Source organism: Agelaius tricolor, unplaced genomic scaffold (genome assembly GCF_023055355.1).
Source record: "Agelaius tricolor isolate 1412-34295 unplaced genomic scaffold, bAgeTri1.0.p SCAF_3, whole genome shotgun sequence".
Classification (NCBI taxonomy): domain Eukaryota; kingdom Metazoa; phylum Chordata; class Aves; order Passeriformes; family Icteridae; genus Agelaius; species Agelaius tricolor.
The window spans coordinates 66,234,255-66,248,599 of NW_027269263.1; the positions used below are offsets into that span (position 1 = coordinate 66,234,255).

At 45.7% G+C, this 14,345-nt stretch overlaps 1 protein-coding gene across 1 annotated transcript in view; it reads right to left on the reverse strand.

Annotated features, from left to right (window-relative positions):
* The window catches only part of LOC139587611 (store-operated calcium entry regulator STIMATE-like), a 36,470-nt gene that overhangs the window by 7,935 nt on the left and 14,190 nt on the right, over positions 1–14,345 (reverse strand). Inside the window, exons 2-6 of the mRNA XM_071422009.1 lie at positions 13,972–14,020; positions 13,660–13,755; positions 11,791–11,912; positions 1,680–1,792; positions 523–606 (exon numbers count right to left, since the gene is read on the reverse strand). Of these exons, the coding sequence (XP_071278110.1) occupies positions 523–606; positions 1,680–1,792; positions 11,791–11,912; positions 13,660–13,755; positions 13,972–14,020 (464 nt within the window). The remainder of the gene's footprint in view (positions 1–522; positions 607–1,679; positions 1,793–11,790; positions 11,913–13,659; positions 13,756–13,971; positions 14,021–14,345) is intronic.

Below are 14,345 nucleotides of genomic sequence, written 5' to 3' on the forward strand. Positions count from 1 at the left end.
TGTTACCACCTTGTTCCCACTTCCCACCTTAGCAGGAACTGGGCAGCAGCTCAGGGATTACCCAGAATCAGGGGAACCAGGAAAGTTGAGCTGAGCTTTCAAGAGGTTCTGTCAAACGAGTTTTGAGAAGAACAACAGTTCTGGGTACCCTTGAGCACCTTGTCTTGCTGTAATACAATCTGACATCCAGCCAAATGACTGAACTGCAAGCTCACAAGCCATCCTATAGGACATTAAAGTGTTTTGGGCATCCCCATGCTGTTGAGATGAGCTCTCACCTAAGGAGACCCAGCTTTATTCCAAGAAGTGAAGAGTCAGCCCCACAGCAGCTCAGAGAAAGGGACAGAAATTGGAACCAGAGGCTGTGGCAGTGACAGATTTGTGACTGACAGATTTCTTTGCACACCCCTCCACCCTGTCCCAGCACTTTGAGGCTGCCCCCAGCCAGTCCCTGTGCCCTCCCATGAGGGTGCACTGAAATCTCCAAACCACCCACCCAGCACTTGCAGGGGCACCACTTACATTGACTATGAAAGGCACAACAAACATCACCAGGACGAGCTCCAGCTGAGGGTTTGGGATGTAACCCAGCAGGATCTGCTGAAGCTGCAGAGGAGAAAACATTTAGAACACTTTAACATTATTTAGAACACTTTAAGCATTATTTGAACAGCTCTGTTACAAGATCTTTGATGAAACCTGCTTGTCTTACATGAGCAGCCAGAGCTCTGCAGCCTGTGCTTCAACCCAGCTCTTGAAAGATGACACAGGATATTCCCTTAGCCCAGCTGCCAAACACATGATTTTGTACAGAAACAAGACTCTCAGTGTGACTATCCATGACAACAACTGGTGGGACTTCCCTTGGCTCCCTGGAGCTCATCTGCAGAACAAGGACACCAGCCATGGGCAGTAATCATGGAGAGGAGTCCAGCAGCTTCTCTGGATCTGCACTGGTGCTGCTGGAGAAGTTCACATCCAAGTGTGAGCACTGTGGGCTACTGGGTTTGAAGGACAACCCTTGAAGAGATAAATGCTCCCAGATTGCTGGAGATAACTCCTCAGTCAAGTTACACACAGTGCCTGGCACCTCAGAGCCTGCTGGAAGAGGACTCCAAGCTCTCAGAATTAGGTTTTTACACCCATCACACCTACCTGCCAACAGGTAAGTGAGGTAAGTGGCTAAAAGCCCCACAGGTTATTATTATTTTTATTGTTTTAAAGATAAACTTCTGATCAACACAATTAACACTGCTGGCATACAGAAGCAGCTGAGCAGGAAAAGACAACACACATGTAGCACTTCTCAAATTAATCTCTAATCCCCCAGTTTAAGCACAGAATCACAAAACACCTACATGAACTGACTTGACAGAATAACATAGAAATCCTCTGGCAGAACTGAAGGAACTCAGCTGCCAGCCCAGCCCATTTTAGCCTTCCAAGAATGGGGAAGAAAATTAAAACATCATCTTATTCCATTAGCTTTTGACCAGCAAGAGAATGCACCAGAAGCCAAACAATTATAAAAGTCATGTTTCCCAAAATTTAAGTAATATCTAATGATTACAGAGTGATGTCAATAAGTGTGAGAATTAAAGGCTTTCAATAATGGGAACCATGAATCAGGCAAAGCAAAAAGAAACCACAACAGCTACAGCTAGAAGAACACTGCTTACCTTTGTCCAACCAGGGATAAGCAGGACAAGGCTAATCACAGTCTTCTCAAAAACCATTATCAGCAAATAGAGGATACACTGGCCAATCCAGGCAGCAGCTTGTGGAGGGTCACCTGGAAAAACAGAATATTAAATCTGGGACAGAGGACAGGAGGAGACAGAAAAGTTGCCTCGTGCTTGATACTGACCCTCTTCTCTATAAGGACCAGTCAGTACCTCCACACTCTTCTATAAAATAAATGCAAACACATCATTAAAAATATAATCTGCAATGTGCTCCCTGCCAATCCTTACTCACACAGTTACCAGAAACAGTTTGAAAATGTCAAGTCACCATTTTCACTATAAGCAGCATAACTTGTCAGGCCTGAACAGAGTTATTTCATTGTCCTGATGAAGTGAAGGGCTGGTTATGTGATCCTGTCTGAGCAAGAGACAGGGGCTCCATCGCCCCAGCTTTTAAAGCAATTCACTCAAAAAGAATCAATGCTAATTAAATATGAATGTTTCCAACGGGGCACTCACCAAGAAATAAGGAAAAGCATATTTGTACTGCTAACAACAATAATGGTTCTGTATCTATTTCATGTGCTTGCTTCAGCCCTCTGTGAGCACCCTGCCAGCTGGTTATCACCTCCCCTGGCTCACCAGAATATCTCAGCTCTGCAAAACTGAGCTACTCTATCTGGCTCAGGAAAGCTGCAGCATTTCCTCAAAGATAACCCCTGGCAGCACTTGTTCCCAGCACAATCTGCCCGGAATTTGGGATTCCATCAGTGCAAGGGAGCCTGTGCAGTTGGCACTGACAGATGCCAACACTTGGTGTGGTCAGATGGCAGCAGGCTGAGAGACTTTTGACCACTTTTCCCCACTTTTCAGCACAATTCTGTCAAGATGTGGCAGGGGAAAACAACACCAGCAGTCTGCAGGGGCACATTTATCCACACCAGTGAAAAATCTCTGGCCACAAAAACCAGCAGCACATGCTGGGATTTGGCAAGAGCTGGTGCCCAACCAGCCCCAGCTCTGTGGGGATCAGCTTCCCAGGAAGTGCAACATGCGTTTTTAGGTATATTTGTCCTTGTTCTGCCATTTGTTAGCAACATACCTAAACACCTGCCTTGCTGCAAAGCTACAGCTACAAAGCAGAGGCATCCTGGTAGTGTCCAAGGTAGGGTCCCCTCATGCCCCAAATTCTTAATTGCTCAAGCCATGAGAAGGAAGCAAAGAAGAGGAGAGGGAAGGAGGGAAGCTGAGGGTGCAGGGGTGAGGAGAGCAAGCAGGGAGAGCCAAACCAGCAGGAACTGCACGGAGGGAAGGCAGGAAGAGGGAGTCAGGAAGGTTATGTGGAAGCACACCCAGCAGAGCCTGTGGAGATTTTGGAGAGAGGAATCTCTGCTCTCTGGCAGGCAACAGCTTAATGGGTGGTCTGGGAGGAGATGGGAGCAGTGTTGGAGCAGCTGGCAGCACAGGCTGGTGTCAGAGGGGCTCTGAGCCTCCTAAAAGCCTCTCCCATTAGATTAGGGTGCCTGGCCGCCTTTGGCACACACGTTGGGTCTAGCGAAGCTTTTTGCCCCATACCCCAAAACAAACCAATTCTCCCAGGAAGCCCCACGTTATCAGCACCCATCAGAGCTCTGAGTACAAACAAAAGAGGAAAACAAACACATCTGTTGTATCCTTCCTGCATTTGAACTCTTTGCCTTCTGCTGTGTGTTGTCAGCTGTGCCGTGTCCCCCGTGGAGGGACAGGACTGAAGCCACAGCACCCCTTGTGAGTTGGCTCTCTGTGACAGCACCTCCCTGTCAGCTCAGCTGGCCCAAAGAGCAGCAGCAGGACTGAGATCTCTCCCAAACACCTGCCCCCCTGCAGGGACAGGTCACTGCCATTCCCCACCACAACCATGGCTCTGTGCTCTGCACTCTGTGCACAGCTCAGGGCAGGTTTTGGCTCACCAGGCCAAAGAAGAGAAAGGAGAAATTAATATTCTCCTTCACTCCTGTGAAAAATGCATGTATTTTATGATTGGCTTTTTGCAAATATTAAAATGAACATTATATGTGTTGTGTTAGAAAGTGATGCTATATTAATTCTCTTAAGTAGTGTGTTAAATATAGTTTTGGGTTATAACAAAATGTTAAAATAGAAACTATGCTATGTAGGATACTTTTTTTAAAGAAAGGACTCACAGTGAGATGTGAGCAGCCACAGGACCCCTGAATCTTTCAGAGAAAAAGAATTTATTGCCCTCTTATCAGAAGAAATGAACTTCTTCCCACCTCAAAGGCGCTGTTAGAATTTGGAGGAAGAAGGTGACACTGCCCAGACAGAATCCTGTGTTTGAATGGAATTTATGCATCGAATTTATCATGGATGAGGTGTATGAATATGCAACAGGCAATTGCTTTTAAAGGTTAACCCTCTGTTAACCTTTTTTCAGGCTCATGCTGCCCAGAAAAAGGTACCCGGACATCCATAACTCTTTGTTTCTATTGTCTCATATTGTCCTAATTCAATTAGTCCAAATTGTTATTACTCTAATTGTATTACTATTTTAATGACCACTTTATTACTATTAAACTTTTAAAATTTTAAAAACACGTGATTGGCATTTTTCCCAACTCCAAAAGATGCACCCACTGAATTCTGACTGCTCTCCTCCAGCAGCATTCCTAGTGCTCCCCACCACCAGCAAAACTTCCTTGGAGCAGCCCAAGAACCACTGAACACACAGACCCTAGGAAAGACAACCTGCTTCTTAACCCACCCTAGGCATGGACTTGCCTGGGTATTCAGGACTTCCACACCCAGCAGGGAGATTTTTTTTTTACTGTTATTATTTATTTATTGTTATTTTTTACTGCATCCTGACCTCCCAAGGACAGGAGGCTGCTCTGTACCAAAATGATTCAAGACAAAGGTGAAAACAAAGCAGCAGCGTGGCCTTAAAGGCTGCAAAGGTGACTTAGAGACAAATGTGGCTTAGAGCTCCCCTTAAGGGCAGCTCATTTCCACTTCCCCAGTGAATGCAGCTGTTCTGCTTCTCACCCCAGCAGCTGTGGAGACATCCAAGGAGCACTGATCCACCCCATCATCCACTGATCCACCACCTGCCCCCACGAATTCACCCAACTCTGACCAACACCAGGAATGCTCAAACCAACATTTTCTGGCACCTCATCAGGGAAGCCCTTGGTGTGGTCCCTAGCCAAGCCCATATGACAGATTTGCCCCATCTCCTTCCACAGTAGGGAAATGTAGGGGGGTAGAATATAAGTAAATAAAGGTGGTATAGAAAGTAATCTTACCCCCTAAAGAGTTGCAGCTGGGTTAATTATTAAAGATTAGGAACAGGCTTAATTTTAACAGGCCACAGCAGTAGCCAATAAGAAGAAGAGTGTTATAAAAGAGTGGATTGGGTGGTTAAGAGAACTGGAGTCAGTTGGCTGCTGTGAGGCCAAGGAAGAGTCAGTGCCTGGAGGAGCTGCCTACAAGAAACATCAAGGAGGTATGAAACTAGCAATATGGAACCCTTGCAATGTAATGATAATAGAACTCTTGCACCATAATGACAACAGGGAAAGGCTGGAAGTCTGGAGCTGAGCTCATGTAAGAGCTGCTTTCCTACAGAAAGCTAGTCAGAGGCATCCCTGATCCAGCCTGATGTCTTTGGTGGATCAAGAGCTGCTCTGATCTGTGGGTGGGAAAGGATTCTTCTTACAGGAAGGGTTTCTATACATAAATCTTCAGGAGAGCCCACAAGACTTTCAGCCACACTGTGCTGCCAACCAACAAAAAGTAATCTGCTACTTGGAGGCTAAAAAAATTAGAATAAAACAGATGTCCTCCTCTTTCCTACAAGGAAAGGGAAACTGAGAGCAGCAGGGTGGGGAATTGGTCTGACCGACCTTTGCAGCCTCCACATCACACCTGCTGGTTGATTGTATGTATCACACTCCCTCTGAGCCTTTCCAGGTTCTTGTCCCTGGGTCTAGCTGGGAGGTGACCCAGGACATCTCAGCTCTACACATGGAGTCTATCACAAACCTCTCCCTCCAGCTCAGAGAACAGCCTCTGCCAAAACCTCCCTGCAGCCATCCCCCATCCTCACAGACATTAACATCCTGCTGGGATACACCCACTGAATTCTGACTGCTCTCCTCCAGCAGCATTCCTAGCGCTCCCCACCACCAGCAGAACTTCCTTGGAGCAGCCCAAGAACCCCTGGAGCCCGTGGCAGCCTCACAGAAATGTGTCTCAAACCCCAGTGGTGCTGGGGAGCGGAGCAGCAGTGCCTGAGGTGTTGGAGCTGTTAGCACACAACAGGATTAGTTTTAATCCAGGCTGCCTAATGCACCAAGCTGTCAGCACAGCCCACGTGTTACTGCCAGACAGCTTTATTTGCACCCTTCTGGGGACTGGTGGGCAGAGAGCAGGTAGGAAAAAAGCTCAATCACAGCCAAAGTGGAGGGTTCAAGTGGAGGCAAGTGTCTGAAAGCAGTGGAAGTTGTACTGGGTGACAAGGTGGGGGTAGAGAAAGTCAATAAAAACTTCTTAAGAGACACACAAATGGTACTTCCAAAGCTAATGGATCCAACTCTCAGTGCCAAGTACAAAGGGTAGGAAATAGCAGTAAATTCTGAATTCTATGAAATGCTCAACTGGAGGGCAAAACCAGGTTTTTAGGGATGGGAATGTGATGAATCAGAACAGCCAGATGGGTCCAATGGACACCCCAGTCCCTCTCTGGTGTTTTCTGCACCTGAACTAAAATGACTGAACCAGAGAATGGTGTGGGTTGGTGTCAGAGCCCAGGAAATTCCTCTGGCTGCCCTGGAGGACTTGAGCCCCTGCCCAGGGGGCTCAGAGACCTTGGCACAGAGCCCAAGACCCCTGTGCCTTTGATTTAGCCCTTGGAAAAAACAATTACCAACCTTTATATGAAGAATTACAAGCCACAGAAGTTTAAGTAGAATGATAGTGAATTTATCACAGGGTGAAAAATAGATTTTTGGGGTTTTTAGAATGGGGGTTCAGGGGGCAAGATTGAGAAATCTGGGCATGTCCAGCCTTTCTCCTTCTTCTTCTTGGCCTCCATCTTCTGCTGTGATGTTGGCACTTTTGGATTGGTTTAGAGTAGAAACTCACTGTCTAACATAGGTGATAGGTATTGGGAAGTTATTGTAAATATTGTACAGGTAGTTTTTAGTGTAAAAAGATAACACTGCCCTGGGGGCAGGCAGAGTGCCTCTGTCTGTCCTGCTGAGCGGACCTCGGCTGGACAAGAGAAAGAATTTTATAGATAAGAAACAATAACCTTGAGACTGAGAACTGAAGAATTCTGACTCCTTCTTGGACTGCTGGGCTGGGAAAAGAGACTTTCTAACACATCTTGGGGTCATTCTGACCAGCAAGAGTCCAAAGAGGTTGGAAGGGACACCTCCCACTAGACCAGGTTGTTCAAAACCCATCCAGCCTGGCCTTGGACACTTCCAGGGATGGGGCATTCCCAGCTCCCCTGTCCCATTGCTGAAGCAGAGAGAAGCGAGTGCACAGCTGGAGTCTGTCCCCAGCGTGCAGTGTCACACCAATGCTCTGCATCTTTGGTCCCTGTGGATATTCAAACTGCAGGGAGCAGTGTTGCTGTCAGCCAAATTCAGAGCAGAAGATGGAGGCCCAGAAGAAGGAGGAGAAAGGCTGGACACGCTTGGATTCTTCTATCTTGCTCCTTGAACTTCTATGCTAAAAACTCTAAAAAATCTATTTTTCACCCTGTGATAAATTCACTATCATTCTACTTAAACTTTTGTGGCTTGTAATTCTTCATATTAAGGTTGGTAATTGTTTTTTTCCAAGGGCTAAATCAAAGGCACAGGGGTCTTGGGCTCTGTGCCAAGGTCTCTGAGCCCCCTGGGCTGGGGCTCAAGCCCTCCAGGGCAGCCAGAGGAATTTCCTGGGCTCTGACACCAACCCACACCATTCTCTGGTTCAGTCAGGTGCAGAATGGTTTAGCTCAGGTGCAGAAAATGCCAGAGAGGGTCTGGGGTGGCCACTGGACCCATGTGGCTGCTCTGATGCATCACATTCCCATCCCTAAGAACCTGGGTTTGCCTTCCAAGTGAACATTTCATACAATTCAGAGTTTACTGCTATTTCCTACCCTGTGATGGTGTTCACAGGGGTTCTTGAATTGGGGAAGAGATGAGGATCTGACTCCATGTTTCAGAAGGCTGATTTATTATTTTATGATATATATTATATTAAAACTATACTAAAAGAATAGAAGAAAGGATTTCATCAGAAGACTAGCTAAGCTAAGAATAGAAAGGAATGCTAACAAAGGTTTGTAGCTCGGACAGAGAGTCTGAGCCAGCTGACTGTGATTGGCCATTAATTAGAAACAACCACATGAGACCAATCCCAGATGCACCTGTTGCATTCCACAGCAGATAATCATTGTTTACATTTTGTTCCTGAGGCCTCTCAGCTTCTCAGGAGGAAAACTCCTAAGGAAAGGATTTTTCATGAAAGATGTCTGTGACACTACCCTTTGTACTTGGCACTGATAATTGGAGCCCTTGGTTTTGGAGGTACCATTTGAATATCTCCTAAGAAGTTTTTATTGACTTTTTCTGCCCCCACCTTGTCACCCATTACAACTTCCACTGCTGTCAAACACTTGCCTCTCCTCAAACCCCTGATCACAGCAAGGGACCCAAGCACACACTCAGTCCCTGAGCAGGACCCTCAGCCCTCTCATTGCTTTTCCCCCCTGGCCCCAGGGATGGCAAAGCCCAACAGGCTGAGGACAGGCCAGCCCCTCAGGTTAGAGCTATTTCCAGCAGTATTTCCTCAGGCATTAGCAGCCAGCTCCCTTGGCTGCTCCAGGACGTGGGAATATTTGTGATGGAAATTTTGTACAGCATCACCGCGGGGCCAGAAGCAGCCTACACAGGTCCTCAGTTAAACTCAGCAGCTGGCACAGAGCACATTCTCCTAGAACTAAATTTGACCAGCAGAGTTCAACAGGCCACTAAACAGACTTTGAAGGCCTCCAAGCAAGATACTTTTCCATTTCCAGACACTGAACAAAGCATCAGGCTTAGCTAGCCAGTGACCACAGCCACAAGTCAACATCCAGATGGGCATCCAGAGGGACATTTTCCACTGAGAACACTTTTCCTCCCCCTCATTTCTTAATGCTCCTCTAGAAAAATTGACTTGCACACTGCAGGAAATCTCTCTCTCAATGCAAATTCATCACGTTTGCTTACTTAAAAGAAATAGTGGGGTATTTCTAAAGTAATGCTGGAGAATTACTGAGGACAATTAAAATTGGCATTGCAGCCATACAAAGGTGTTCTCTAGGGAGCTGCTCATTGCCATGGGGAGGGAGAAGAGAGCTGGAGCAGTCTGGAGTGATGAGGCACAAAGTTCAGTCAGGCTGGATCTGCACACCCTGACTGGAGCCAGCACATCCCCTGCTCAGTCTGTCCCAGCCCAACAGCACCTCCAAGAACTTGGGCATCCATCTCCCACATTTTTTGAAGCTTAAACTCTGCCTTGTTCTCCTCCCTGTGATGGTTCCCTACAGGGACAGCTCCTATGACCTGCTACAGCAATGGTGCACTGGTGGAATTTCACAGAATCATCACAGAATGCTTTGGCTTGGAACGGACATTAAAAATATCACCTAGTTCCAAACCCCCTGCCATGGGAGTTTCTCAGGGTCCCATCCAACCTGGCCTTCAGCACCTCCAGGGGTAGGAGTTTGTTAGCTCTGAGTAGGTGTGAGGCAACCCTCATTCCCCAAAGCCCTCCTGTGCCAAGAACACACTTCCCAATCTTTGATCCTGAGGCATCCTGGGAAGGTACAGAACTTTCCAAAATGCAGTTTCCTGTGCTTAGAGGCAAGTTCAGAGAGCAATCAGGAGCTTTTGGGCAAAAGATGGAGGACCATGAGGAAACAGGAGCCTTTGATTCCTCACTAGCTGTAAAACAGGTCATTCCTGGCTGCAATGTGGCCATGAGCTCAGGCACAAGAGAGGCTGAGCTCAGAATGCCTGTTCCTGGATTTTTGGAAATATGGAAATAATTGATTTTTCTAAACAACTCTGGACAGCTGGATGCTTAAAATAGCAGCACAGATTTAGGTGCTTTCCCTCCCCTTTACTTTACTGTATTCCCCCATTACTGCAGCTCTTGCAGGGGGAGCCAGCCAGGGCTGTGGAGGCAGGAGAAGCAACCAGAGAGCAGCAGGAACTGCTGCAGCCCCCACCAAAGGACAACTGCAGTGCTTTGCATCAGCTGCAGGGCTGCTGGAAGGACACAGCTGTGGCAGATTTATTTTTTTTCCCCTCCAGGTTGATGCAGGAAGATGGGTACTGGCTCCACTGGACAAAACCACAACCCTGCTGTTCTGATGGCTGCAGCAATGGCACTGACTGCTGTTTGCAACATGGGTTTTGTGCTCTCCTGGCTTTCTCCTCTGCAGGACTTATGTTGCTTCCCTCAATTCTCCTGAGGAGCAGAAGTCTGCTACAGCAATTAGCCCAGAAAATGAATCATGTTCCTGGAGCCTGCATCAAACTGTACAAAGTTTACAAGCGTCTTCCCAACTGTTTGGGAAGTTACTTAACACCAGAGATGAGGGCAGGAGTGTTTTCCTTCCCCAGCCCTGCCACAGGATTGCCTTGGATGTGTCACTTGGCTCCCCACCTGTATTTTCCACTGGGGTCACTCTGGCCAGAGACCTGCACCAAAAACTGTACTTGATGGACGAGATACTTAACCCCCAATCCAAGAACCAAATTCAAGCAACACGCAAACTTGTTTTTCACTAATGAAAGCAAGATTTTCTCAAAGGACTGAGCTGTTTCTGTGGTCTAAGCCAGCCCTAATGAGGGGCCAGCTACAGCTCAACAGAAGTTCATCCCTGCTCTGCCAAGAGACTTTTCATGGTTTTTGCTTCTGCTCAACTGCAGACGTGGCACACGAAGCTGAAGCTGTGTCTGAGGTGGTTGGGCTTCCAGTCCTTGTTGCTCCAAAGGGGAAAAACTCCAGCTCCTGAACTAAGAATATCTGGATTCTGCTGTCTTATCTATGTTTAGGGATCTATTATAAAGGAGGAGCTAAAAGGGAAAATACAGAAGGAATTGCCCCCATCCCATGCCTGCTGTCAGGATGCTGAAACTGCTCTGGAGATCAACCTTGAAAGCCCCTCTCAGGTTTGAGGAGGGCCAGCCCTGCCCACATCATCTCATTCCCAGTGTGCAGCTGCTTTTGCTGCCTCACAAAGCCAGGTTCCCTTCACCTCTGCCATGACCCATCTGCACAGCCTGAGGAAATCCACAGGGCACTGGGGTCTCCAAACTGATCCCACCTGGGTCCAAGTTTCACCAGCTCAGATGCCAGACCAGCTACTAAAAACACACACAAAAAAAAAAACAGACTAACTTCAGAACAGACTTCAAGATTAACATCTTAATGGCAAGACTGCAATTTTTATGAATAAGATGTGTTTTCTGAAATAGTACTGAATTCATCTGTACATCAGATGTAATGTAAAATAGGCAAAGCATTAAATTTTCCCTTTCCTACAGCTTCTCCAGCAAGCTGGCTCTGCTCTTTTGGAAGGGAACTGCTACCCTCTAGTGGGGCTGGCTGAGAGCAGCTTTTTGGGAACATTTTCTCATCTCAAGGCAGGAATTTAAAGAGAAAGAGGCAACACTTCAAAACTCAACTTTTGGGGTCATGCTGTGCCTGGCTGATCCCCACCACAGCTCAAGGCAAATGCAAGAACAACTCCATATTCTGAATGAATATGGTAAAAACCCACAGAAGAACCCCAAAAAAACAACCTTACACATCCTAATTTACCACACAGATGTCCTGGGGTATATTCTACACCCAAGGAAACGTTCAGCTCTTCCTCACCACCCTGCTGCATTCCAGTGGTGGTTCCAGCATTTAACTCACCCTCAGGAGCTCCCTGAAGAAGGGAGAACAGCTGCTCCCATTCCAGCCCCAGGCTGCAGCTCCTGCCATTTTTGGTCCCCATTCCCAGGTGGGAGCACACCAAGCCCCTGTGGGCAGAGCAGGTGACACCTACCATACTCCCCAAAGACCAGGTATGTGTATTTCTTGTGCTGAACAATCCAGGAGACAACTTTCACACCCAGCCAGATCAGCAGCATCCCCAGCGTGGCATCCAGGATGAAATTAATAAGGTAGCTAAGAGCAGAGGAAAATTCAAGTTTCAGCTTCTATATTCTTAAGTATTATTCAAAATCTTTAATTTCATAATGGAAATGAATTTAAAAACCCCAATGTCTTAAATAAGCCTGCTTAACAATCCAAACTCACTTCCTTTCTCTTTTATTGCATTTTCCTAAGCCTTACCAGCAATTTCTTAGTTTAAAAGCTTGTTCAGAAGAGAAGGGGCAGGCTCCACCAACTCTCTGTCACTGCTCATTTATTCATATAGCAATAAATACTTCTTAAAAGTTACCCCCAGCAAAATGGAGACTTTCCACTTGCAGCATATTTTTTTCTAATTAAAAAAAAAAAAAAAAAAGAAATCTCAAGTTTCAGAGGAAACAGAACCAAACTGTTCCCAGAATTTCACACAAGAAAATGGCAGCTTTTGGGGCACCACAGCTGCTCAACAAACTGGCAGCAAAAGAGGCACAAAGTCCATTTTTCTGAGCAGCTGCAAGAGACTCCCAAAAGCAGAGACACAGACTGAGAGGGAGGTTTTGGGAGAGGTGATGGGCCCTGGCTCAGCAGCAAGAGCCCTGAGGTCCCAAAACCCTCAAGTTCAGGTCCCACTGCATATCCAGGAGCTGAACCCATCCCTGCAAGGAGATTTTGGCCCAATGGGTTTGAGTTCTGCAGCTCTGGATGCTGAAGTGTCCCAGAGGCAGGAGACCTGCAGGGACCTTCTGGGGATTGCAGGGTCCAAGCTCCAATCCAGGGCTTGATATTTTAATGAACTCCAAACAGAAAAAAACCCATAAAAATCACATAGACTAACGTGTTTTTGTATGCAGTTTTCCATCATTGCAATATTTTCTGCCAGATTTCTACAGGATGAAGAAAATGCCAAGCACAAGGCTACAGCAGTGAACATTTCCTTTTCCAGAACTCTGCCTCTGAACCAAGAAATTGCAAACAACAATCTGCTTTTGATATCCACTTTGAAAGCATAACATTAAGTTTTTCTACATCCAAAAACTCAGGCTGGCTTTTTACAGTTTCCAGCTGCTGGAAAACCAGAGCATTCCATAGGGACATGGAGCTCTGGTGGTTTATTCTGGGCAGGACACAGAGTGTGAGCCTCAAAGCCCAGGGACAGGGCTGGAGGGTTTTAAGCTGCCTGCTTCAGGATGACAAGTCAGGCAGTGCAGGGAAACATAAAATAAAACACACATGAAAAATAAACAACACACCCAAAGGGCACAGCATAAGCATGAGAGGGTTTATTTTAAAACACTGTCTGTTTAAAAAAAAACAACAATACATCATTTGAGAGGTTATGTGCAGCCCCAGCCAAACTTGTGTCTGCTTAAAGAAACATATCAAAGTGCAGAACTTTAATATAAAAAAAGGAGATGGGCCAGAAGGTTTTAAGAAGAGTTTTGAAGCCTAAAGGAGTTTCTCAAAATGAGATGAGGTTAATGCTGAAACTAAATTTTTATCTGCAAAGTGTGTGAAGTAAAGGTGGGACGTCTACATTTACTTCAAACACTTTGCAGATAAAAATTTAGTTTCAGCATTTTAAAAAAAATTAGTTTCTGGAGTTTGGTTTAGAAATCCCCCAAACAGGACCAGCAAAGAAGACAACATAGAGCACAAAAACAAGCTCAGCAGGGTTTATCCCCATGCAGTGCTTCAGATGGATCCATTTCCACTGTTCATGACCCTTCCCAACACAATTCTCCCTTTGACTGATAGGAAGGCAAGTGCTTCGTGTACTTACAGAGAGCAAGGGTCCTCCTCAGTGAGATCAGACAGAAAAACATTGGCAAAGTGGATGAAGAGGGCACCTATGGCTTGCTTGGAGGTATCATAAAACCTGCAGGAAAAACCAAGATTTTCTGAAGGAGTCAAGCAGGGAATTTTATTTCTAGGGAACACCAGCTACTTTATGGAGGTTTCCTTGGGAAGCAGCAGCACATTTCATTTAATTAAATGTCATGCAGGATTCACATTGGGGCTAGAAGATTGTGAATGTAAGAGAAAAAAAATATTATAAACACATTATTTTCAAGTTTAAAAAGAAAAATCTCACCATATCCTCCAGGGACGCCGCTCTGCCTTTGGCTCCTTAAATCGTTTTACTGCAAAGAGAATCAGAGAGGTTCCATTACCCAGATGAACCCTCCATGGGTGCAGCCTGCACCCACCTGCACTGCAAATGCAGCCCAAAAACCCTGCAGGACTGTGGTGTTTTCTGGGGTTCTTTGTGGCAGGAAGGAATGAATCTGACTCCATGTTCTTAAAAGGCTAATTTATTAATATAATAAATATAATATGTAATGTAATATATAATACAATATATTTTATATTATATAAAAATTAATATAATATAATATAATATAATATAATATAATATAATATAATATAATATAATATAATATAATATAATATAATATAATATAATAT